Genomic DNA, 26,226 nt, shown 5'->3' on the forward strand with positions numbered 1-26,226 from the left:
ACAATATAACTTTTGTGCTAGTTGGCTGTACCTGCATCAAAACTCCAAGATCTTTCCTACATAGCTTGTTCTCCATCTTCTTTTTAAATAGAGAGCCAATTTGTATTCAGCACTTTTATTTCCATGACTGATCAAAACTAGTTTTCTCATGGCTCTCTCTTGTCCCTCTGCAGCAGACATATGGTTAGCAATACATTTGGACCATGGAATCGCAATAAAATCATAGTATTGAATCGCAATAAATATCGTATTGGCACCTACAGTAGCTTGCGAAAGTATTCATCCCCCTTGGCATTTTTCCTATTTTGTTGCCTTACAACCTGGAATTAAAATTGATTTTTGGGGGGTTTGTATAATTTGATTTATACAACATGCCTACCACTTTGAAGATGCAAAATATTTTTTCTTGTGAAACAAACATGAAATAAGAAAAAAAAAAAAAGAAAACTTGAGCGTGCATAACTATTCAACCCCCTAAAGTCAATACTTTGTAGAGCCACCTTTTGGAAGCAATTACAGCTGCAAGTCTCTTGGGGTATGTCTCTGGGATTTTGGCCCATTCTTCAAGGCAAAACTGCTCCAGCTCCTTCAAGTTGGATGGGTTCCGCTGGTGTACAGCAATCTTTATGTCATACCAAAGATTCTCAATTGGATTGAGGTCTGGGCTTTAACTAGGCCATTCCAAGACATTTAAATGTTTCCCCTTAAACCACTCGAGTGTCGCTTTAGCAGTATGCTTAGGGTCATTGTCCTGCTGGAAGGTAAACCTCCGTCCCGGTCTCAAATCTCTGGAAGACTGAAACAGGTTTCCCTCAAGAATTTCCCTGTATTTAGCACCATCCATCATTCCTTCAATTCTGACCAGTTTCCCAGTCCCTGCCGATTAAAAACATCCCCACAGCATGATGCTGCCACCACCATGCTTCACTGTGGGGATGGTGTTCTCGGGGTGATGAGAGGTGTTGGATTTGCGCCAGACATAGTGTTTTCCTTGATGGACAAAAAGCTAAATTTTAGTCTCATCTGACCAGAGTACCTTCTTCCATATGTTTGGGGAGTCTCCCAGATGCCTTTTGGTGAACACCAAACATCTTTGCTTATTATTTTCTTTAAGCAATGGCTTTTTTCTGGCCAGTCTTCCGTAAAGCCCAGCTCTGTGGAGTGTATGGTTTAAAGTGGTCCTATGGACAGATACTCCTATCTCCACTGTGGAGCTTTGCAGCTCCTTCAGGGTTATATTTGGTCTCTTTGTTGCCTCTCTGATTAATGCCCTCCTTGCCTGGTCTGTGAGCTTTGGTGGGCGGCCCTCTCTTGGCAGGTTTGTTGTGGTGCCATATTCTTTCAATTTTTTAATAATGGATTTAATAGTGCGCCGTGGGATGTTCAAAGTTTCAGATATTTTTTTATAACCCAACCCTGATCTGTACTTCTCCACAACTTCATCCCTGACCTGTTTGTAGAGCTCCTTGGTCTTAATGGTGCCGCTTGTGTAATGAATACTCAGGGAGAAAAAGGTGTATATTACGCCTTCGTAGAAGGCAGGAATCTTGGTCACAGGCAGGCAATGGTCATACACAGGTAGGCAAACAGGCAGGTGAAACAAAACTAGGACTGAAGGCTAAAACTGGTTCTCACAAACGAGCTAGGAAAAGGCTTAGTAGAGTCAAAATGAACAGTACCTCACAAGGCACAAACAGAAAGAACTGAACTAAATAAGAACACAAGGTGAACTAAGAAAACAAATACAGAACCTTACAGTACCCCCCAAGGGAGGCTCCTGACGACCCAACGGCACCGGAGGGTGGAGTGGGCGGGCGGGCGGGGGAGCAGAGGCGGCTGCCTACCTCGGGGGCGAGGTCCGGCAGGCTGGTTCGACACGGTCGTGGACTGACGCAATGTTCTGCATCGAGGCTGATGTCCAGTGGGTCTGTTCGGGGGTCGACCCCGAGGTCGGAGTGCGGGACGATCCGGACGGTTACGGTGGATTGCCTGAATCATCTCTGGGTCGAGGATGTCCTGGTCGGGGACCCAGGACCAGTCTTCAGGCCCATAACCTTACCGGTCCACTAGATAGTGGATGCGACCTCTCAGGCATTTGGAATCAAGGATGGGCTGAATGGCGTAGGCAGGTTCCCCTCCGACATCCAACGGTGGGGGCGCACTGTGGGTTGAGACTGGAGGATGAAGAGGACTGTAGGTGACCGGTTTTAACAGAGACACATGGAAGGACGAGGAGATCTTATACTGACGGGGTAACTGGAGGCGGTACGTGACAGGGTTGATGCGATGGGTTATCTTGAAGGGACCAATGAAGCGAGGACAGAACTTTTTGCAGGGGAGGCAGAGCCGGATGTCTCTGGTAGAGAGCCACACAAGCTGTCTGGGGTGAAAGAGTGGCGTAGGTCGGCGGCGTCTGTCTGCAAAGCGTTTCTGTGTATTAGAGGCTTCCTGCAGATGCCGGTGAGCAGTCTCCCATACCCGCTCACTATGCCGAAACCAGTCGTCGACAGCTGGGACAGTACCAGGCTCCGCCTCCCAGGGAAACATGGGGGGGTTGGATCTCGTGATCCAAGATGGCGGAGTAGTGCAGTTGTGTTTTTATCGTATGTCTGTAAATGTCTGTAAATAGCCTGTAAATACCCTATTTTTCGTACATATTTCCCTATCAGACTTTTCATCCTTCTACAAGATATACTTTCCTGCAACCCGCCTCACTCAATGTGGAACGGATTCTATTATTGACTTACCTTTATCTACAATCTAGAATCTCCAGTTGAAACTAGCTAGCCAGCTAACTAGCTACTTGCTATTAGCCACAGCTAGCGGTGTTTCACCCAGAACATTGGATTTTTTCTGCGGGATTAATTTTAATCACTGGACATTGATCACCGGATATTCGGCCAGTCTGCACAGCGCGTTATCGACCCAGAACATATCAGTTTTTCCGCCGGAATCACTGAATCACTGGACCTTTAACTCCGGATTCGTCGCTACCAGCTAGCTACAACAAAACGGACGCTGTGGTCTGGCTAATCATCCTGAGCTAGGCCCATCTCCCGGCTATCTACCTCTCTGTCAACCGGACGGGACCACCTAGTGTTGACACGGAGCCCCGCCGATCCTACACGACTGGTCTGCCGACGAAATCGTCTGATGTGGTTACGACGTTAACCACGAAGATTCCATCCATCTGCTAGCCCTGGCCCGCTAGCACACGCTAGCCGTGGCCTCTTAGTCACTAGTACTTCACCACCGGACCTTATGATAACTCAGCTATACAGCTGATATCTGCTGGACTGTTCCTTTTTACGACCCCCCAGCCTAGCTAAACCTGCCAGCTAGCTACAACAAAACGGACGCTGTGGTCTGGCTAATCATCCTGAGCTAGGCCCATCTCCCGGCTATCTACCTCTCTGTCAACCGGACGGGACCACCTAGTGTTGACACGGAGCCCCGCCGATCCTACACGACTGGTCTGCCGACGAAATCGTCTGATGTGGTTACGACGTTAACCACGAAGATTCCATCCATCTGCTAGCCCTGGCCCGCTAGCACACGCTAGCCGTGGCCTCTTACTCACTAGTACTTCACCACCGGACCTTATGATAACTCAGCTATACAGCTGATATCTGCTGGACTGTTCCTTTTTACGGTACTACATCCTGTTTATGTTTAGCCTCAGCCCAAACATGGTTAGTTTATTGTTGTTTCGGTTATTTCTAATTGTACTATATCACTGTAGACCCCCCAGCCTAGCTAAACCTGCCTTAGATAGCTCCTTTGCCCCTCCCCCAATACACGCGGAGACCGACTCAATTGATGCCTCCAGCGATGCTATCTCTTTCATTGTTACCCAACGCTTAGGTTTACCTCCACTTTACTCATATCCTTCCATATCCTTGTCTGTACATAATGCCCTGAATCTTTTCTATAACACCCGGAAATCTGCCCCCTTTATTCTATGTACCCAACGCACTAGAAGACCAGTTCTTAAAGCCTTTAGCCGTATCCTTATTCTAGTCCTCCTCTGTTCCTCTGGTGATGTAGAGGCTAACCCAGGCCCTGCAGCCCTCAGTATCACTCCTACTCCCCAGGCGCTATCATTTGATGACTTCTGTAATCGCAAAAGTATTGGTTTCTTGCACATAAATATCAGAAGTCTACTTCCTAAGTTTGAGTTATTCACTGCGTTAGCACACTCTGCCAACCCTGATGTTCTAGCAGTGTCTGAATCCTGGCTCAGGAAGGCCACCAAAAATTCTGAAATTTCCATCCCCAACTATAACATTTTCCGTCTAGATAGAACTGCCAAAGGGGGTGGAGTTGCAATCTACTGTAGAGATAGCCTGCAGAGCTCTATCATACTATCCAGGTCTGTGCCCAAACAGTTTGAGCTTCTACTTCTAAAAATCCACCTTTCCAGAAATAAGTCTCTCACTGTTGCCGCTTGCTACAGACCCCCCTCAGCCCCCAGCTGTGCCCTGGACACCATATGTGAATTGATTGCCCCCCATTTATCCTCAGAGTTTGTACTGCTTGGTGACCTAAATTGGGATATGCTTAATACCCCAGCCATCCTACAATCCAAGCTAGATGCCCTCAACCTCACGCAAATTATCAACGAACCTACCAGGTACAACCCTAAATCCGTAAACATGGGTACCCTCATAGATATCATCCTGACTAACATACCCTCTAAATACACCTCAGCTGTCTTCAACCAGGATCTCAGCGATCACTGCCTTATTGCCTGCGTCCGTAACGGGTCCGCGGTCAAACGACCACCCCTCATCACTGTCAAACGCTCCCTAAAACACTTTAGCGAGGAGGCCTTCCTAATTGACCTGGCCCAGGTATCCTGGATGGATATAGATCTCATTCCGTCAGTAGAGGATGCCTGGTTGTTCCTTAAAAGTAATTTCCTCTCAATCTTAAATAAACATGCCCCATTCAAAAAATACAGAACTAAGAACCGATATAGCCCCTGGTTCTCCTCAGACTTGACTGCCCTTGACCAGCACAAAAACATCCTGTGGCGTACAGCATTAGCATCAAATAGCCCCCGCGATATGCAACTTTTCATGGAAGTTAGGAACCAATATACACAAGCAGTCAGGAAAGCAAAGGCTAACTTTTTCAAACAGAAATTTGCATCCTGTAGCACTAACTCCAAAAAGTTTTGGGACACTGTAAAGTCCATGGAGAATAAGAGCACTTCCTCCCAGCTGCCCACTGCACTGAGGCTAGGAAACACTATCACCACCGATAAATCTACAATAATCGAGAATTTCAACAAGCATTTTGCTACAGCTGGCCATGCTTTCCATCTGGCTACCACTAACCCGGCCACCAACTCTGCACCCTCTGCTGCAACTTGCCCATGCCCCCCCCGCTTCTCCTTCACACAAATTCAGACAGCTGATGTTTTGAAAGCGCTGCAAAATCTGGACCCCTACAAATCAGCTGGGCTAGACAATCTGGACCCTTTCTTTCTAAAACTAGCCGCCGAAATTGTCACTACCCCTATTACTAGTCTGTTCAACCTCTCTTTCATAACGTCTGAGATCCCCAGAGATTGGAAAGCTGCCGCGGTCATCCCCCTCTTCAAAGGGGGTGACACTCTAGATCCAAACTGCTACAGACCTATATCCATCCTGCCCTGCCTTTCGAAAGTATTCGAAAGCCAAGTTAACAAACAGATCATCGACCATTTCGAATACCACCGTACCTTCTCCGCTATGCAATCCGGTTTCCGAGCTGGTCACGGGTGCACTTCAGCCACGCTCAAGGTCCTAAACGATATTATAACCGCGATTGATAATAGACAGTACTGTGCAGCCGTCTTCATCGACCTGGCCAAGGCTTTCGACTCTGTCAACCACCGCATTCTTATTGGCAGACTAAATAGCCTTGGTTTCTCAAATGACTGCCTCGCCTGGTTCACCAACTACTTCTCAGATAGAGTTCAGTGTGTCAAATCGGAGGGCCTGTTGTCTGGACCTATGGCAGTCTCTATGGGGGTGCCACAGGGTTCAATTCTTGGGCCGACACTTTTCTCCGTGTATATCAATGATGTCGCTCTTGCTGCTGGTGACTCTCAGATCCACCTCTACGCAGACGACACCATTTTGTATACATCTGGCCCTTCATTGGACACTGTGTTAACAAACCTCCAAACGAGCTTCAATGCCATACAACAATCCTTCAGTAGCCTCCAACTGCTCTTAAACACTAGTAAAACTAAATGCATGCTTTTCAATCGAACGCTGCTGGCACCCGCCCACCCGACTAGAATCACCACTCTCGACGGGTCTGACCTAGAGTATGTGGACAACTACAAATACCTAGGTGTCTGGTTAGACTGTAAACTCAACTTCCAGACTCACATAAAGAATCTCCAATCCAAAGTTAAATCTAGAATCGGCTTCCTATTTCGCAATAAAGCCTCCTTCACTCATGCTGCCAAACATGCCCTCGTAAAACTGACTATCCTACCGATCCTTGACTTCGGCGATGTAATTTACAAAATAGCCTCCAACACTCTACTCAGCAAATTGGATGTAGTCTATCACAGTGCCATCCGTTTTGTCTCCAAAGCCCCATACACTACCCACCACTGTGATCTGTACGCTCTTGTTGGCTGGTCCTCACTACATGTTCGTCGTCAAACCCACTGGCTCCAGGCCATCTATAAATCACTGCTAGGCAAATCCCCGCCTTATCTTAGCTCATTGGTCACCATAGCAGCACCCACCCGTAGTCTGCGCTCCAGCAGGTATATCTCACTGGTCATTCCCAAAGCCAACACCTCCTTTGGCCGCCATTCCTTCCAGTTCTCTGCTGCCAATGACTGGAACGAATTGCAAAAATCTCTGAAGCTGGAGACTCTTATCTCCCTCAATAACTTTAAGCATCAGTTGTCAGAGCACCTTACCGATCACTGCACCTGTACACAGCCCATCTGAAATTAGCCCACCCAACTACCTCATCCCTATATTGTTATTTATTTTGCTCTTTTGCACCCCAGTATCTCTATTTGCACATAATATCTTGCACATCTAGCATTCCAGTGTTAATACTATTGTAATTATTCTGCACTATAGCCTATTTATTGCCTTACCTCCATAACTTGCTACATTTGCACACACTGTATATATATTTTCTGTTGTATTTCTGACTTTATGTTTTTTACCCCATATGTAACTCTGTGTTGTTTTTATTGCACTACTTTGTTTTATCTTGGCCAGGTCGCAGTTGTAAATGAGAACCTGTTCTCAACTGGCTTACCTGGTTAAATAAAGGTGAAATAAAAATAAATAAAAATAAATAAAAAAACCAACGACACACTAAAATGGAGTAAGGCGGAGGGATGAATGCATGAGTGAGTTCTGAGCGTATTCGGCCCAGGCCATATACCGACTCCAGTTGTGAGGAGAGGCAGAACATTGTTGGCAGAGGTACTTTCCTATTTCTTGGTTCAGGCATTCCGTCTGCCCGTTGGTACCCGGAGGAGAGGCTGAGGGCGACCCCGAGTCGGTCACAGAAGGCTCGCCACACCAGGGAGACAAACTGGGGCCCGCGGTCAGAGACGATGTCCTCCGGAATCCCATACAGTCGGAACACCTATTGGAACATACACTCAGCCAATTCCATGGCGTTAGGTAAATAAGGAAGAGGAACCAGACGACACATTTTTGAAAAACTGTCTACTATGACAAGGATGGTGGTGTTACCAGAGGATTCAGGAAGGTCTGTGATGAAGTCAACAGCTATGTGGGACCAGGGTCTGTGAGGGATTGGCAAAGGTTGAAGCTTACCGGAAGGGAGATGACGAGGGCTTTTGGTTTGGGTGCAGACTGGACAGGAGAGTACGTAATCCCTGACGTCGGATGCCAGTGAGAACCACCAGAATTTACGGGCTAGAAGTTCGGTGGTTCGTGTAATGGCCAGATGTCCTGACCCCAAGGACGTGTGACACCATTGCATCAGTTGAGGTCTATCAGCTGCTGGTACGTAACTCTTCCCTGCTGGTGTCTCAGGAGGAGCCGGGTCTGAGGTTAGGGCTTCTTGTATGGCAGAGTGAACCTCTCACTGTTCCGGTCCCATAATGCAAGAGGAAGGAAGAATGGGTGTAGGGTCTGAGTTACTGGTTGGAAGGTCAAACTGGCGGGAGAGAGCATCAGCTTTTATGTTTTTCTTTCCAGGGATGTAAGTAACATGAAAATGGAAGCGTGTGAAGAAGAGAGCTCAGCGGGCTTGTCTGGAGTTTAACCTCTTGGCCCCTCTGATATATTCCAGGTTACGATGATCTTTTAGGACGAGAAAGGGATGTTGTGCACCCTCCAACCAGTGGCGCCACACCTCGAGGGCCAGCTTGATGGCGAGGAGTTCTCTGTTCTACACATCGTAATTCCTCTCAGCGGGGGATAACTTCCTGGAGAAGAAGGCACAAGGATGTGATTTTGGAGGTGTTCCCACCCGCTGAGCGAGTATGGCTCCTACTCCTACTTCGGCGGCATCCACCTCCAGGGTGAAAGGAAGGGTCGGATCAGGTTGGCGAAGGATAGGAGCTGAGGTGAAGAGGCGTTTGAAGGTGTTGAAAGCAGTCAGTGCGGTATCAGTACATTGAAGGGTCCGGGTCTTTTGGCTGGTAAGGGCAGTGAGGGGAGCGGCAGTAGAACTGAAGTTCCGAATGAACCGGCGATAGAAGTTGGAGAACCCAATGAAACGTTGGAGTTCCTTAACGGTGGTGGGTTTGGGCCAGTTACTGACGGCGATTACTTTGTTCTCATCCATGCTGACCCCTCCAGGTGTCAGTATGAAACCTTGGAAGTTTACTGAGGTTACATGGAAGGTGCTCTTTTCAGTCTTCACATAAAGGTTATGGTCAAGTTGCCGTTGAAGAACCCTTTGTACATGCTGTATGTGTTCCTTCAGGGAGTGGGAGTAAATCAGGATGTCATCAATGTAGATGATGAAAAAGCGGTTGATCATATCCTGGAAAACCTCGTTCATAAAGGACTGGAAGATGGCGGGGCGTTATTAAGGCCGTAGGGCATGACCAGGTATTCATAGTGCCCTTGTGCGGTGATAAAGGCCATCTTCCATTCGTCACCTTCACGTATACGGACAAGGTTATAAGCACTCCACAGGTCAAGTTTTGTATAGATGTAGGCATGGCCCACTTGTTCAAGGGTCGCTGGGATCAGAGGAAGAGGGAAACGATTCTTGACCATAACGCCATTCAGGGAACGGCAATCAATACATGGACGAAGACCACCGTCCTTTTTTCCAACGAAGAAGAAGCTGGACGCAGCCGGGGAAGAAGAAGGACGAATGAAACCGTTTTCGAGTGCTTCATCAATGTAGTTCTCCATTGCCTCAATTTCCGGGATAGATAGGGGGTAAACACGGCCATTCGGTGGGGACACTCCAGGGAGTAAATCAATAGCAGAGTCCCCTGGGTGATGTGGTGGCAGAGTGGAGGCCTTGATTTTGCTGAAGACATTGCTGTACTGGGCGTATTCAGATGGTATGGTGGGTGGCACTGCAGAGGCAGAGTCCTCAATGGTGGTGGCTCTGCAAGGTAGGCTGAGACAACTGGTGAAGCAGGTAGAAGACCAGGACAGTGGTTTACCTTGTTGCCACGAGATGGCAGGGTCGTGACGACAAAGCCAGGGGTGTCCGAGGATGAGTTGCTGTTTGGGGGATGAGAGTTCCATGAGTTGAATGGTTTCGGTGTGGAAGACTCCAATCTGGAGGGTAACACACTGTGTCAGGTGCGTAATGAAGCCTGTGCCCAATGGCTGCCCGTCCAGGGTGTTAATCCTTAAGGGAGGGGTGACAAGTGTAAGATCAATGTCAAGCTCTTGTACTAGCTGGTGATCGATAAAACTACCTGCTGCTCCCAAATCTATCAAGCCCTCTACGTACTTCGTAACCCCATTCACGGTTATCAATACTGGGATGGAGAATTGCTTCTGGGAGATATTTAGAAATACGGACCCGCCTACCTGCATGGCAGCGGAGGGACCCTTCTCATCTATCCGTGGGGGGGCGAACAGGGCAATGGCTGAGTAGATGATCTTTCCCTCCACAGTATAGGCAGAGCCCTTCTTGTATCCACCTTTGACGTTCGATACACAGGAGAGGAGCATGACCCAACTGCATGGGCTCTGGAAGACTCGGACGGGATTACGGAATCATGGAAAGAGAAGGTTTCGGGTTCCTGGGTGGCAGAGTTCTTCGGTGGTCGGCGATGAGGTGGTCGATGGAGATATACATACGAATGTATTGATTTAAATCCTGAAGGTCACCTCTACAGGCCAGCTCCGCCTGAAGTTCCCTGTTGAGCCATCTTCAGTAGACGGTAAGTAAAGCAGCCTCACTCCATCCACTCCCTGCAGCCATGGTGGGGAACTCGAGGGCATACTCGGCAGCTGAATTGCGTCCTTGTTGAAGATCTATGAGGAGGTCCCCTATAGGACGACCGGAAGGAGAGTGATCGAATACCTCTTTGAAGAGGGTGTGGAAATCGGTCTTGGATCCGAGTTCTGTGCTGTTAGCAGTTCATATGGCGGTGGCCCAATCCAGGGCTTTGCCTGTGAGTAGAGACATAACAAAATCCTCCCTGCTCTTGTCGGTGGCGAAGTTAGTGGGGTTGTGCTCAATGTATTTGCTGCATTGCGTCAGAAATCCCTGACATTTCCCAGGTGAACCTTCATATTTTCCAGGCATGGATATGAATGAAGGAGGGCTATGGGTTACGATACCTGGCATCGGAGGAGTAGGGATAGGCTGGCGGAGAAGATGGCCGATTACCTCCATACGCTACTCTTGCCGGGTTAGGTGCCACTGTAACTCCGCTGATATTCTGTAATGAATACTCAGTGAGAAAAAGGTGTAGATTCACGCGCAGAGCGCGGCAGGTGTTTATTATGCCTTCGCAGAAGGCAGGAATCGTGGTCACAGGCAGGCAATGGTCATACACAGGTAGGCAAACAGGCAGGTGAAAAAAACTAGGACTGAAGGCTAAAACTGGTTCTCACTAACGAGCTAGGAAAAGGCTTAGTAGAGTACCTCACAAAAAACTAACAGTACCTCACAAGGCACAAACAGAAAGAACTGAACTAAATAAGGAGCTGATGAGACCAGGTGAGTAACTAACACAGGTGAAATCAATTAACAAAAATTAAAGACAGGGCTACGTTCAAGAACACAAAGAAACAGGGCTACGTACAAGAACACAAGGTGAACTAAGAAAAAAAATACAGAACCTTACAGCTTGCTTGGTGGTGCCCCTTGCTTAGTGGTGTTGCAGACTCTGGGGCCTTTCAGAACAGGTGTACAGTGAGGGAAAAAAGTATTTGATCCCCTGCTGATTTTGTACGTTTGCCCACTGACAAAGAAATTATCAGTCTATAATTTTAATAGTAGGTTTATTTGAACAGTGAGAGACAGAATAAAAACAAAAAAATCCAGAAAAACGCATGTAAAAAATGTTATAAATTGATTTGCATTTTAATGAGGGAAATAAGTATTTGACCCCTCTGCAAAACATGACTTAGTACTTGGTGGCAAAACCCTTGTTGGCAATCACAGAGGTCAGACGTTTCTTGTAGTTGGCCACCAGGTTTGCACACATCTCAGGAGGGATTTTGTCCCACTCCTCTTTGCAGATCTTCTCCAAGTCATTAAGGTTTCGGGGCTGACGTTTGGCAACTCGAACCTTCAGCTCCCTCCACAGATTTTCTATGGGATTAAGGTCTGGAGACTGGCTAGGCCACTGCAGGACCTTAATGTGCTTCTTCTTGAGCCACTCCTTTGTTGCCTTGGCCGTGTGTTTTGGGTCATTGTCATGCTGGAATACCCATCCACGACCCATTTTCAATGCCCTGGCTGAGGGAAGGAGGTTCTCACCCAAGATTTGACGGTACATGGCACCGTCCATCGTCCTTTTGATGCGGTGAAGTTGTCCTGTCCCCTTAGCAGAAAAACACCCCCAAAGCATAATGTTTCCACCTCCATGTTTGATGGTGGGGATGGTGTTCTTGGGGTCATAGGCAGCATTCCTCCTCCTCCAAACACGGCGAGTTGAGTTGATGCCAAAGAGCTCGATTTTGGTCTCATCTGACCACAACACTTTCACCCAGTTCTCCTCTGAATCATTCAGATGTTCATTGGCAAACTTCAGACGGGCCTGTATATGTGCTTTCTTGAGCAGGGGGACCTTGCGGGCGCAGCAGGATTTCAGTCCTTCACGGCGTAGTGTGTTACCAATTGTTTTCTTGGTGACTATGGTCCCAGCCTCCTTGAGATCTTTTGCAAGATCCTCCCGTGTAGTTCTGGGCTGATTCCTCACCGTTCTCATGATCATTGCAACTCCACGAGGTGAGATCTTGCATGGAGCCCCAGGCCGAGGGAGATTGACAGTTATTTTGTGTTTCTTCCATTTGCGAATAATCACACCAACTGTTGTCACCTTCTCACCAAGCTGCTTGGCGATGGTCTTGTAGCCCATTCCAGCCTTGTGTAGGTCTACAATCTTGTCCCTGACATCCTTGGAGAGCTCTTTGGTCTTGGCCATGGTGGAGAGTTTGGAATCTGATTGATTGATTGCTTCTGTGGACAGGTGTCTTTTATACAGGTAACAAACTGAGATTAGGAGCACTCCCTTTAAGAGTGTGCTCCTAATCTCAGCTCGTTACCTGTATAAAAGACACCTGGGAGCCAGAAATCTTTCTGATTGAGAGGGGGTCAAATACTTATTTCCCTCATTAAAATGCAAATCAATTTATAACATTTTTGACATGCGTTTTTCTGGATTTTGTTGTTGTTATTCTGTCTCTCACTGTTCAAATAAACCTACCATTAAAATTATAGACTGATAATTTCTTTGTCAGTGGGCAAACGTACAAAATCAGCAGGGGATCAAATACTTTTTTCCCTCACTGTATATATCCTGAGATCATGTGACTTCACCAATTTTGACTATTTTGTGTATGTCCATTACATGAAATCCAAATAAAAATCCATTTAAATTACAGGTTGTAATGCAACAAAATAGGAAAAACGCCAAGGGGGATGAATACTTTTGCAAGGCACTATAAGTATCGTGATAATGTTGTATCGTGAGGTCCCTGGCAATTCCCAGCCCTAGATCATATGTGTACCTCTGAAGGTACAATGTGTGTATTTTTTACTTTTTGTACCCCAGGGAACAATACCGTACCCTTATTTCTAAGAGTGTACCCTCATCCCTATCAGACTGTAATATTTAATACTATCTCCAGTGAAGACACACACTTCATAGGTGTTATCTTTTCATATTTTCAAACAATTTACTTACCCGTTTCTAATATTACTGTGTCTATAACACTACTGTATGCTATTTAATAATGTCAGTATGTCTCAAGCAACATAGATACTCAGAAAAAAAGGCTTGACATGAAATATGACAATAATGACCTTGAATATCTCAGTAGTTGCTCTCTCATAGTTGTTGGACCTGCTGGCCAGAGTGATGACCTCTGTCTTGCCCTTATCACCGTAGATCTGGATGAAAACGTTAGCGTTGGTTCCAGCAAAGCTCACATCACCCGTCACAACTGTTATCTCATAGTTCATCACTGCAAGACAAGATTAAACAAACATAATGGTATTACAGAAGAACACAACAAATATATACAGTATAGCCTCTATGCTCCCCAATCAAAATCTTCGGATTCAAGTTAGTTCAATTTACAATATCTGTGTGGATAGCCTTTGAGATTGATTGGATTCCCTGTACAGTATATTAAACAATAAAGCAGGAAACATCTATAGGTGTGTGTCTGTTTATAATTATATGGGTGTGTATAAGTGTGTATAAGGGTGTATTGTAATAGGTGTGTTTACATTGTTTAATGTCCAGGATCTCGCTAGGGTAGATCTCCACCTCGGTCTTGCCATCTGCCTCGTCCTTACAGAGCCAGCGGTGGCTGGGGAACATGTACTGACTCCCATTGGACGGCACAATGATCTGGACACTGTCCAGGAACCAACCAGCATTCATCCCCTCGTTGTTGTGGCCAATCATCAGACGGTTGATCTGGTGTACACATTTTTTATTGTATTTTTTTCTACTCATATTCACCAAATATTCAATTTTGTGCGAATCTCGGGTCAACATGAATGCATAATTTAAATGAAAGTCTGACTTATGTGCATGTATCTCAAGGATTCAGCTTTGTATGAATAAGGTATACAATGCTTGTGTACATACATCTTTCATTTTTGAGAGATTACACTTCGGCAGAAATAAAGACATCGCCTCTAGGCTTGGGCGATATTCCGTTTATATCGTATTTTTTCAATACCTTTAAATTGTACAAAAAAATCATCTAAATAAATGATATCTAGCTCAGGGCTCCAGCTATGCATTTGGTTTGCTAACTTGCTAGCTACAGTGAGGGAAAAAAGTATTTGATCCCCTTCTGATTTTGTAAGTTTGCCCACTGACAAAGAAATTATCAGTCTATAATTGTAATGGTAGGTTTATTTGAACAGTGAGAGACAGAATAACAACAAAATAATCCAGAAAAACGCATGTCAAAAATGTTATAAATTGATTTGCATTTTAATGAGGGAAATAAGTATTTGACCCCTCTGCAAAACATGACTTAGTACTTGGTGGCAAAACCCTTGTTGGCAATCACCACAGAGGTCAGACGTTTCTTGTAGTTGGCCACCAGGTTTGTACACATCTCAGGAGGGATTTTGTCCCACTCCTCTTTTCAGATCTTCTCCAAGTCATTAAGGTTTCGAGGCTGACGTTTGGCAACTCGAACCTTCAGCTCCCTCCACAGATTTTCTATGGGATTAAGGTCTGGAGACTGGCTAGGCCACTGCAGGACCTTAATGTGCTTCTTCTTGAGCCACTCCTTTGTTGCCTTGGCCGTGTGTTTTGGGTCATTGTCATGCTGGAATACCCACCCACAACCCATTTTCAATGCCCTGGCTGAGGGAAGGAGGTTCTCACCCAAGATTTGACGGTACATGGCCCCGTCCATCGTCCCTTTGATGCGGTGAAGTTGTCCTGTCCCCTTAGCAGAAAAACACCCCCAAAGCATTATGTTTCCACCTCCATGTTTGACGGTGGCGATGGTGTTCTTGGGGTCATAGGCAGCATTCCTCCTCCTTCAAACACGGCAAGTTGAGTTGATGCCAAAGAGCTCGATTTTGGTCTCATCTGACCACAACACTTTCACCCAGTTCTCCTCTGAATCATTCAGATGTTCATTGGCAAACCTCAGACGGGCATGTATATGTGCTTTCTTGCCAAGAAAGCACATGTCTGTCACCTTCTCACCAAGCTGCTTGGCGATGGTCTTGTAGCCCATTCCAGCCTTGTGTAGGTCTACATTCTTGTCCCTGACATCCTTGGAGAGCTCTTTGGTCTTGGCCATGGTGGAGAGTTTGGAATCTGATTGATTGATTGCTTCTGTGGACAGGTGTCTTTTATACAGGTAACAAACTGAGATTAGGAGCACTCCCTTTAAGAGTGTGCTCCTAATCTCAGCTCGTTACCTGTATAAAAGACACCTGGGAGCCAGAAATCTTTCTGATTGAGAGGGGGTCAAATACTTATTTCCCTCATTAAAAAACATTTTTGACATGCGTTTTTCTGGATTTTTTTGTTGTTATTCCGTCTCTCACTGTTCAAATAAACCTACCATTAAAATTATAGGCTGGCTGATCATTTCTTTGTCAGTGGGCAAACGTACAAAATCAGCAGGGGATCAAATACTTTTTTCCTTCACTGTAAGTGGCTAGATGTCAAGATCAAGCTTCTTGGTTCCAGCAGAGATATTCAATCCCCTCCTGGATCAAGATCCCTGTTTCCTTAAATTGTTGTTTTTTGGGGGGGGGGGGGGGGGGGGGGGGTAGCGCCCCTTGTGTGCACATTCGTTAATACCGTATACCCCAGTATGGTACAGAAACAGTAAATCTGGATACCGTCCAACCCTAGTAGCCTCTAACCCTAACACTAAAACCAATAATTCTACTGCTACTGTACCTGTCCAATGTCAAACGTCTCCACTGTGAACACATCCACCCGGCCCACCTCAAAGTAGTTGCGCAGGTTGTTGTCAGAGACCACCAGCATCATCTTACTGGTGTCTCCCTTCTCCCCGTACAGCTTCACAAAAACTGTGGAGTTCGAGCTGCCTCCACTGACGCTGCCTGTCTTCACCGACACATGATAGCTCACATCTGAAAGGCACAAATACAAGTTGTAGTTCAGGTGTGTTTATTCACTCATGTGGCAGTGAAAAAAATATAGTAAATACAGTATAATTCAATTAAGTGTAGTCTCCGTACAACAACTTCAACAAACTTCTCAGTGAGTTGACAGCTCCCGTGTGCCTCAGTTGGTAGAGCATGGCGCTTGCAACGGCAGGGTTGTTGGTCCGATTCCCACGGGGGACCAGTACAAAAAAGTATGAAAGTGTATGCACTCACTACTGGAAGTCGCTCTGGATAAAAGCGTCTGCTAAATGACTAAAATATAAATATATTTTCCCACAAACACTTACTGTAAAGACGCTGTCCGTCTGAAAATGGAACTAACTCCCGAACAATCTGCCCGTCGTCCTCATTCCGATCTAGCCACCTGAGATGGTCAGGGAAAACATGACCGTCTTAACTCAAATGACCTGCTGTTATCTCAGCCTGACCCTACTCTCTGATCACCTGGCACCTATTCGATTATCTTCCCCAAGGTCATACATGTTACACACATTCCATACCTGTCCTAGGAGATACCTGGCTGTCCCTAAATCATCAGTTCCACACACTTCCTGTCCCATGTCTCACCTGCCGCAGGGGAACTCTACAACCTGAGACTCAGCCTGTCCCTCTTCCCTGACCATCACTTTCTCCAAGTACCAGCCACAACCTCCACCCCGCCCGTCATGCCCGATACGAACTCGCCGCACCTGCCCGATTGACACCGCCTCAATAATGAACTCATCCATCTGAATCAGAGAGAGAGAGAGAGAGAGAAAGAGAGAGAGATCTATGAGGAAGACATTTATGTAAACTGTCTTGGTGAATCAATTACAGCTAAGGTATGTGGAAAATCCTGTTAATTTATCATTTGAGTAAACAGCCTATAGTGCAGTCCTTAGATATGTTCCATGAGGCCTAGTGTGGGTCTCCTGGACTCACGTTGCCTTTCTCAAACTTGTTGACGTTGTTTTTGCAGTTGACCAGCGTACGTTCGCCTGTGTCCCCCAGGTCACCAATCAGATTGAGGAAGACAGTGGCATCTGTCCCGCTGCCGCCAAACTTCCCCGTGCACACGGTCACACGGTACTTTATCACTACAACAACACAACAACATTCACTTAACAATGCTAGTATGTTTGCATAGGGTGAAACAATGCAGTAGATTATCCTTTGTGAACTTACAGGGCAGGGGTTCAGCAATCAGGTCTCCAGTGGCAGGCAGCTCTCGAACTAGCTCGTTGTCATCCTCGTTAGTATCCAGCCAGCGCTCACAGGGGAACTTAAACTTCTCCTTCGTCAAAGTCTTCATCAGAGATGCCTGCAGAAACACCAAGACAGTCAAGAGGGCAAATATCTTATCACATGTGCTCTTGCCAAATGTAGCGCATTATATGGGGAATAGGGTGCCATTTGTGACACAGATAGAGAATCTGAACCTTATTTGTGGATTTTTTTTCTTTATGTTTTCATTTGCTCACCTTGCTCAAATGCCAACCTGCAAAAGGGCTTCTCTTTTCATGCCAAATGCGAAATTTAGTAAGCTTCCCCAAGTCAGGTAGCTCAACCTGTGTTGAATAATAAGAACAGTACACATCCATCATTGCACAGTAATTAATCTGTCTGTCTGTCTTTCTGCCTGCCCTTCTTTCTGTCTGTCTGTCTGTCTGTCTTTCTGCCTGCCTGCCCTTCTGTCCGTCTGTCTTTCTTTTTAGTCCATCCGTCTGTCAGTCCATCCATCTATCCTAAATACATCATACACACCATGAACTTATCCAGCTGGCCTTGTTCAAAGTTGTCTGCTTTGTTGTCCAGTCTCATCTCGTCTGACTTGCCCTTCTCCCCATAGATCTGGAAGTAAACGGATGCGTCTGTTCCTGCGCCAGGCAGATCTGACGTCCAGATCCATAGAGACCAGGGCTGCTCTGAAGGGGACCAGACAAACTGAGAATTATCCTCCACATTCAACAGACACATACTCTGTAAAAACACCCCAAACCACAGATACAGATTATATAGAATTTGTTTAGCTAACTCAGTTTGAGATTCAGGATTTTAACGGTTTCCATGTTAGAAACAAAAGTTAAAAGATATTTACATTCCACTGATATGAGAATGGAAATGGAACTCTGTATATTTGCGGCCCTGGAGCACCCTTCTCACATTTCTCCAAGACATACAGTACCATAAGCAGCTTTTTTCAATCTATTACACATGGAACGGGATAAAAGGTTTAAGAATAGCTAGGCGAGAGTATTACAGATATCACATCCAAGATGTAATGAGAATTCAAATAATGTTGCTTACTCTTCTGTTTCCTCTGCCTTAGTGAGACCATCTCATAGAGCTCTCTCTCTATCAGTCCATCTCCTTCATCCTCATCCAGCCATTTACTGCATGGGAAGGTCTGCTCGATCCCTGTGAACGGGCAGAACACCACTATCTGGAACATAGACACACACACGAGACTCACTGCCATATGTTTACTGGAAATAGATTGGGATGTTAAACATGTAAGGAAGTAATTCATTTGTATTATTGTGTGTGTGTGTGTGTGTGTTTGTGTATGTGTGTGTGTATGTGTGTACTCGTACCTTCTCGCAGTACCAGCCAGCGTTGACGCCTCCATTGTCGTGTCCGATGGTGACTCGGCTGAGGGGGCTGAGGAGGGCAGATATCTCCACGTTAAAGATGTCTGTCAGTCCACGCTCAAACTTACCCCCCTGCAGGAAGATCTGTGGAAGAGACTGGGTACAATCATTATACAGACAAACATCATGTTGCTTTCACCTATGACTTCTAATGAATATGAATGAAGAAAAGGAGGGAAGTATCTACTTTATAAAATGACATGCTACTTGATGTATGACTATACCTTGCCGCTGTTCTTCAGGCCCTTGGAGCCGTGCATCAGCATGTGGATGTTGGAGTTGGTGCCAGCTCCTCGGACCTTCCCTGTCACCACCTGGACGTGGTACACAATACCTGGCGGGTACAGTTACGTGTCAGCCGAACAGACACTCTGCCAACTCACGTCTCCGCTTCAGAACACCCACTCAGAGAGGAGTGAACGGGAAAATTAACCAAATCAAAACATTGATAGTGTGGAAACTAGAATGAATGTCAGGAGGGTCTGAGATATTGTACATTTACTGTGTGTTTCCTGTTTGAAATAATGAATCATTGCAGATGTCATTACACTAAATGTGGAGACAACTGCACTGTGAATGTCTACACGCACCTCCTATAGCCAGAGGAATTTGATTATGATCCTTAATTTTATGTTGTTGCTGCTCAGCCCCCTTTTACTTGTTACATAAAGTAAATATACACTGCTCAAAAAAATAAAGGGAACACTTAAACAACACATCCTAGATCTGAATGAATGAAATAATCTTATTAAATACTTTTTTCTTTACATAGTTGAATGTGCTGACAACAAAATCACACAAAAATTATCAATGGAAATCAAATGTATCAACCCATGGAGGTCTGGATTTGGAGACACCCTCAAAATTAAAGTGGAAAACCACACTACAGGCTGATCCAACTTTGATGTAATGTCCTTAAAACAAGTCAAAATGAGGCTCAGTAGTGTGTGTGGCCTCCACGTGCCTGTATGACCTCCCTACAACGCCTGGGCATGCTCCTGATGAGGTGGCGGATGGTCTCCTGAGGGATCTCCTCCCAGACCTGGACTAAAGCATCCGCCAACTCCTGGACAGTCTGTGGTGCAATGTGGCGTTGGTGGATGGAGCGAGATATGATGTCCCAGATGTGCTCAATTGGATTCAGGTCTGGGGAACGGGCGGGCCAGTCAATAGCATCAATGCCTTCCTCTTGCAGGAACTGCTGACACACTCCAGCCACATGAGGTCTAGCATTGTCTTGCATTAGGAGGAACCCAGGGCCAACCGCACCAGCATATGGTCTCACAAGGGGTCTGAGGATCTCATCTCGGTACCTAATGGCAGTCAGGCTACCTCTGGCGAGCACATGGAGGGCTGTGCGGCCCCCCAAAAAATGCCATCCCACACCATGACTGACCCACCGCCAAACCGGTCATGCTGGAGGATGTTGCAGGCAGCAGAACGTTCTCCACGGTGTCTCCAGACTCTGTCACGTCTGTCACATGTGCTCAGTGTGAACCTGCTTTCATCTGTGAAGAGCACAGGGCGCCAGTGGCGAATTTGCCAATCTTGGTGTTCTCTGGCAAATGCCAAACGTCCTGCACGGTGTTGGGCTGTAAGCACAACCCCCACCTGTGGACGTCGGGCCCTCATACCACCCTCATGGAGTCTGTTTCTGACCGTTTGAGCAGACACATGCACATTTGTGGCCTGCTGGAGGTCATTTTGCAGGGCTCTGGCAGTGCTCCTCCTGCTCCTCCTTGCACAAAGGCGGAGGTAGTGGTCCAGCTGCTGGGTTGTTGCCCTCCTACGGCCTCCTCCACGTCTCCTGATGTACTGGCCTGTCTCCTGGTAGCGCCTCCATGCTCTGGACACTACGCTGACAGACACAGCAAACCTTCTTGCCACAGCTCGCATTGATGTGCCATCCTGGATGAGCTGCACTACCTGAGCCACTTGTGTGGGTTGTAGACTCCGTCTCATGCTACCACTAGAGTGAAAGCACCGCCAGCATTCAAAAGTGACCAAAACATCAGCCAGGAAGCATAGGAACTGAGAAGTGGTCTGTGGTCACCACCTGCAGAACCACTTCTTTATTGGGGGTGTCTTGCTAATTGCCTATAATTTCCACCTGTTGTCTATTCCATTTGCACAACAGCATGTGAAATGTTCTGTCAATCAGTGTTGCTTCCTAAGTGGACAGTTTGATTTCACAGAAGTGTGATTGACTTGGAGTTACATTGTGTTGTTTAAGTGTTCCCTTTATTTTTTTGAGCAGTGTAGGCAGTGGGGGAAAAAAGTATTTAGTCAGCCACCAATTGTGCAAGTTCTCCCACTTAAAAAGATGAGAGAGGCCTGTAATTTTCATCATAGGTACACGTCAACTATGACAGACAAAATGAGAAAAGAAATTCCAGAAAATCACATTGTAGGATTTTTTATGAATTTATTTGCAAATTATGGTGGAAAATAAGTATTTGGTCAATAACAAAAGTTTCTCAATACTTTGTTATATACCCTTTGTTGGCAATGACACAGGTCAAACGTTTTCTGTAAGTCTTCACAAGGTTTTCACACACTGTTGCTGGTATTTTGGCCCATTCCTCCATGCAGATCTCCTCTAGAGCAGTGATGTTTTGGGGCTGTCGCTGGGCAACACCGACTTTCAACTCCCTCCAAAGATTTTCTATGGGGTTGAGATCTGGAGACTGGCTAGGCCACTCCAGGTCCTTGAAATGCTTCTTACGAAGCCACTCCTTCATTGCCCGGGCGGTGTGTTTGGGATCATTGTCATGCTGAAAGACCCAGCCACGTTTCATCTTCAATGCCCTTGCTGATGGAAGGAGGTTTTCACTCAAAATCTCACGATACATGGCCCCATTCATTCTTTCCTTTACACGGATCAGTCGTCCTGGTCCCTTTGCAGAAAAACAGCCCCAAAGCATGATGTTTCCACCCCCATGCTTCACAGTAGGTATGGTGTTCTTTGGATGCAACTCAGCATTCTTTGTCCTCCAAACACGACGAGTTGAGTTTTTACCAAAAAGTTATATTTTGGTTTCATCTGACCATATGACATTCTCCCAATCCTCTTCTGGATCATCCAAATGCACTCTAGCAAACTTCAGACGGGCCTGGACATGTACTGGCTTAAGCAGGGGGACACGTCTGGCACTGCAGGATTTGAGTCCCTGGCGGCGTAGTGTGTTACTGATGGTAGGCTTTGTTACTTTGGTCCGAGGTCTCTGCAGGTCATTCACTAGGTCCCCCCGTGTGGTTCTGGGATTTTTGCTCACCGTTCTTGTGATCATTTTGACCCCACGGGGTGAGATCTTGCTTGGAGCCCCAGATCGAGGGAGATTATCAGTGGTCTTGTATGTCTTCCATTTCCTAATAATTGCTCCCACAGTTGATTTCTTCAAACCAAGCTGCTTATCTATTGCAGATTCAGTCTTCCCAGCCTGGTGCAGGTCTACAATTTTGTTTCTGGTGTCCTTTGACAGCTCTTTGGTCTTGGCCATAGTGGAGTTTGGAGTGTGACTGTTTGAGGTTGTGGACAGGTGTCTTTTATACTGATAACAAGTTCAAACAGGTGCCATTAATACAGGTAACGAGTGGAGGACAGAGGAGCCTCTTAAAGAAGAAGTTACAGGTCTGTGAGAGCCAGAAATCTTGCTTGTTTGTAGGTGACCAAATACTTATTTTCCACCATAATTTGCAAACAAATTCATGAAAAATCCTACAATGTGATTTTCTGGATTTTTTTTCTTCTCAATTTGTCTGTCATAGTTGACGTGTACCTATGATGAAAATTACAGGCCTCTCTCATCTTTTTAAGTGGGAGAACTTGCACAATTGGTGGCTGACTAAATACTTTTTTCCCCCACTGTATATACGAATATCTGCTGAAAGAAGCGAATACTGAATATACTGTAATGTAATAGTGTAATGTGTCTTCTTGCTGTTTCGGGGGTCATATACAGATTGTTGTTTGGTCTTTCCCCACCTGTGGGCTCACTGCCTCCAACTAGGATGTCCCTCTGAATCTTCCCATCATCCTCGTCGATGGCAAACCAGCGGTTGATGGGGAACTCATACAGAGACTTGTTTCCCATGTCATCCAGGAGTACCTGTAGGGACAGGACCAGGGGCAATATACAGTTTGTGTTTAAGCCCCATTCCTGGCCTCCCTCGCGTCTGCCAAGGTGTCGAACCCTATTGGCACAGTGTCTGTAATTGCATGATTCCTGGTTCAAAGCCCCTCCTGGTTACCCCTGGTCAAAACCTTGACACTTGACAAATGTCCTTCTGGGAAGGAGGAGGATCAACAAGCAACATCAACCCTCCATTTCAGCAGTCAACAGGGTGACACATTCATGGGTCTGAATACAGGATATAAACAGGACCATAAATTAAAAGAACACATTTTCAAGGTGTAAGATATGGTTTCTTGAATTAGCACTGAGTAAAATCATGTCTATCTTGGTGATCTTTGGTGTCAGTGTGTGTGGCAATCACCAGCACATCTACAGACTGTCCCTCCACTGGAAATGTAATCCCTTAATGGGGCCTGGTGTCCCTTTACTACAGGTTGGGTAGGATGTCCCTCTGGCCTGTGCGTGTATGTTTGTGTGTGTGTGTATGTGTGTGTGTGTGTGTGAACTCATCTCATGGTTCCACACTGTAACTGTATTGTTGGAGGTGATGGGACACCAGTCTCAGATGAGAGGACAGGGAGGGGAGGAGGTGATGAGGATCACATGTCTTAAATACCTCTCCAGAGACAACAGGGGCTCACATACAGTAAAACATAGAGTAGGGCAGGTTATGGAATGATATGGATGGATCGTTCCCTCATCTTGCATTTCAGCAGCCTCCGTCTAAAACAAACATTGTCTTAACAGTTCTGGCAACCAGATCTGTGTTCAAATACATGTGTATTTGATTATTTGTTATTTAAAATAATTGTTCTGTGTATTTGACAGTGGGATGTATTCATAAAATAATGTATCTTAATTTATCTTTCGTCTCTGTGTTTTCATAATATATCTTCAATTCGCAAGAGTCTGAATGTACTGTATCTCACCGTAGAAAGCATCCGATCGAGCGAAACAGCGCCCCTCTGTCTCTGTATGTGTAGGTCATTTATCTGATGCTGTCTGGTCATAAAGAGTATGCCATTGTTGCCGCAAGTAGCATTGAATGCAAGGGAAGCCAGCGAGCATTTGGCTAAACAGAGTGAGATCAACTGTGTATGGTCCTGGCGCACCAAAAGAAAGTGTTAAGGGAAGCCAGTTTGGATTTGGCTTCACTCCTATCACAGAGAAATACGTCATTGACAGAAACAACTTGAATTGTTGCATCTCGTTGTGTTGTTGTCCTCCGGTGGCTAGCTAGCTAGCTAAAATTCCCCCTTTCCTAAATTAGCCATGGATGGAGATAGGGATTTGGACTTGTGGTTTTACTTAATTCTCCGTACTTGCGAATGATTATAATGGCGATTCCGATCCAACCACAAAATACATTGTGCCCCTGGACTGAGAGGATGGAAGTTTAATATGTAGCCAGATGTAGAAGGCTAATGTTAACTAGCTAACGTTGCCCATGAAAGGAAGTTAGACTAGCGAGCAAGCATCAAAACTAAAAGCGTGTACTATATGACAGTCATAGACTGCTTCTTCAACATGAAAGAGAGGAGGATGGCATTGGCGTTTCTCTACAAGCAGGGTGAGTCAACATGTTTTTTCTACTTGCAGGAATGCACACACACACACAAATCAGAACCATGGACAGCCAAATCATATTTAGCTTACGTTGATTGGACTAAATTGTTTTTGGTATCTTTTAGTTGTCATTGTATTAGACTAAGCATAGGTGATTTGATGATGTTGAAGTTGAAATGGTGATGGAATAGTGGAGGCAGCTCCTGTTTTCTTTCCGACTTACGGTAACTCTCTGTGGTTCTAAATCAATAGTTGTTTAGTGGTCCGAAAATGTCGGAAACATTAACTTTCTTGACCATGCTGTAGGTCATGTGACTGTTTGATAGGTGCAATATGCTTTGTGGACTTCACCGGACAGAGGTTGCTCTCTGGTTTTGTGATGAAACAAAGGTGTGGTTGAATTTATTCTGCCACTGTGTCTTCTTATTGTCTCGGCCTTAGGCATATATCACGGTTGCAAGGCATATGAACTAACAGGTTATAGAGCAAACAAGGTAATTATCACAACACACTTCCGGACTTGTCTCCGTGCTGTTGTGCTGTTTGTTGCTACTTGGATATCTGCCAAACTTTTCTTTTTTTTCTTTTAATACATTTACCAACGTCTTAGTTTTTTCCTCGCTCGACTTTTTTCATTCAACTTTTTCACCCCAGATGCTTTATCTGGACATGGTTTTACAGGACCTCCACCAGCCGAAAAAGCTAATTAGTAACATTAACACTATGCCATCTAATTGCAGTCGATGTACTCATAATATACAGCAGAACTATCGCCTTATGGTGAGGATAGCCGTGTTGCAAGTGTAACCGGTGTGAAATGGCTAGCTAGTTAGCGGTGTGCGCTAGTAGCATTTCAATCGGTGACGTCACTCGCTCTGAGACATTGAAGTAGTTGTTTCCCTTGCTCTGCAAGGGCGCCGGCTTTTGTGGAGCGACGGGTAACGGTGCTTCGAGGGTGACTGTTGTCGATGTGTGCAGAGGGTCCCTGGTTCAAGCCCAGGTAGGGGCGAGGAGAGGGACGGAAGCAACACTGTTACATTGATGCTGTTGACCCGGATCACTGGTTGCTGCGGAAAAGGAGGAGGTCAAAAGGGGGGTGAGTGTAACCGGTGTGAAATGGCTAGCTAGTTAGCGGTGCGCACTAGTAGCATTTCAATCGGTGACGTCACTCGCTCTGAGACATTGAAGTAGTTGTTTCCCTTGCTCTGCAAGGGCGCCGGCTTTTGTGGAGCGACGGGTAACGGTGCTTCGAGGGTGACTGTTGTCGATGTGTGCAGAGGGTCCCTGGTTCGAGCCCAGGTAGGGACGAGGAGAGGGACGGCAGAAACACTGTTAAACAAGCACAGCTTCAGATGCAATCATTAGGCAAGGGCAATTTAAGTGTAGGAAAGGATGAAACAGTGTCTGTGCCACCATTAAGTACAGATAGTAGTATAAATCCCCCTGCACAGTCCCCGCAGCCGGTCAATTTTCTCAAAGCTTCTGGAAAGAAATGCTGGTTCTCCCCATTAAGCAACGAGTCGGAGTCAGAGGCCGAGCCATCTCAGGTCCCTCCTCCACCCATTCCGGGGTCTGAACCGCCGAAGCCTCCCACCATTAACTTG

At 46.0% G+C, this 26,226-nt stretch overlaps 1 protein-coding gene across 1 annotated transcript in view; it reads right to left on the bottom strand.

Moving 5' to 3' along the window:
* Positions 1-26,226, bottom strand: part of loxhd1b (lipoxygenase homology PLAT domains 1b) — a gene marked incomplete at its 5' end in the record, with an annotated part of 62,651 nt that overhangs the window by 23,140 nt on the left and 13,285 nt on the right. Inside the window, 13 exons of the mRNA XM_084176392.1 lie at positions 13,468-13,628; positions 13,897-14,089; positions 16,058-16,254; positions 16,578-16,654; positions 16,858-17,018; positions 17,212-17,366; positions 17,455-17,590; positions 17,751-17,837; positions 18,034-18,194; positions 18,577-18,712; positions 18,864-19,004; positions 19,145-19,254; positions 22,906-23,029. Coding sequence (XP_084032518.1) covers positions 13,468-13,628; positions 13,897-14,089; positions 16,058-16,254; positions 16,578-16,654; positions 16,858-17,018; positions 17,212-17,366; positions 17,455-17,590; positions 17,751-17,837; positions 18,034-18,194; positions 18,577-18,712; positions 18,864-19,004; positions 19,145-19,254; positions 22,906-23,029 — 1,839 coding nt within the window. The remainder of the gene's footprint in view (positions 1-13,467; positions 13,629-13,896; positions 14,090-16,057; positions 16,255-16,577; positions 16,655-16,857; positions 17,019-17,211; positions 17,367-17,454; positions 17,591-17,750; positions 17,838-18,033; positions 18,195-18,576; positions 18,713-18,863; positions 19,005-19,144; positions 19,255-22,905; positions 23,030-26,226) is intronic.

Source organism: Coregonus lavaretus (assembly GCF_964263955.1).
Source record: "Coregonus lavaretus genome assembly, chromosome: 14".
Classification (NCBI taxonomy): Eukaryota; Metazoa; Chordata; class Actinopteri; order Salmoniformes; family Salmonidae; genus Coregonus; species Coregonus lavaretus.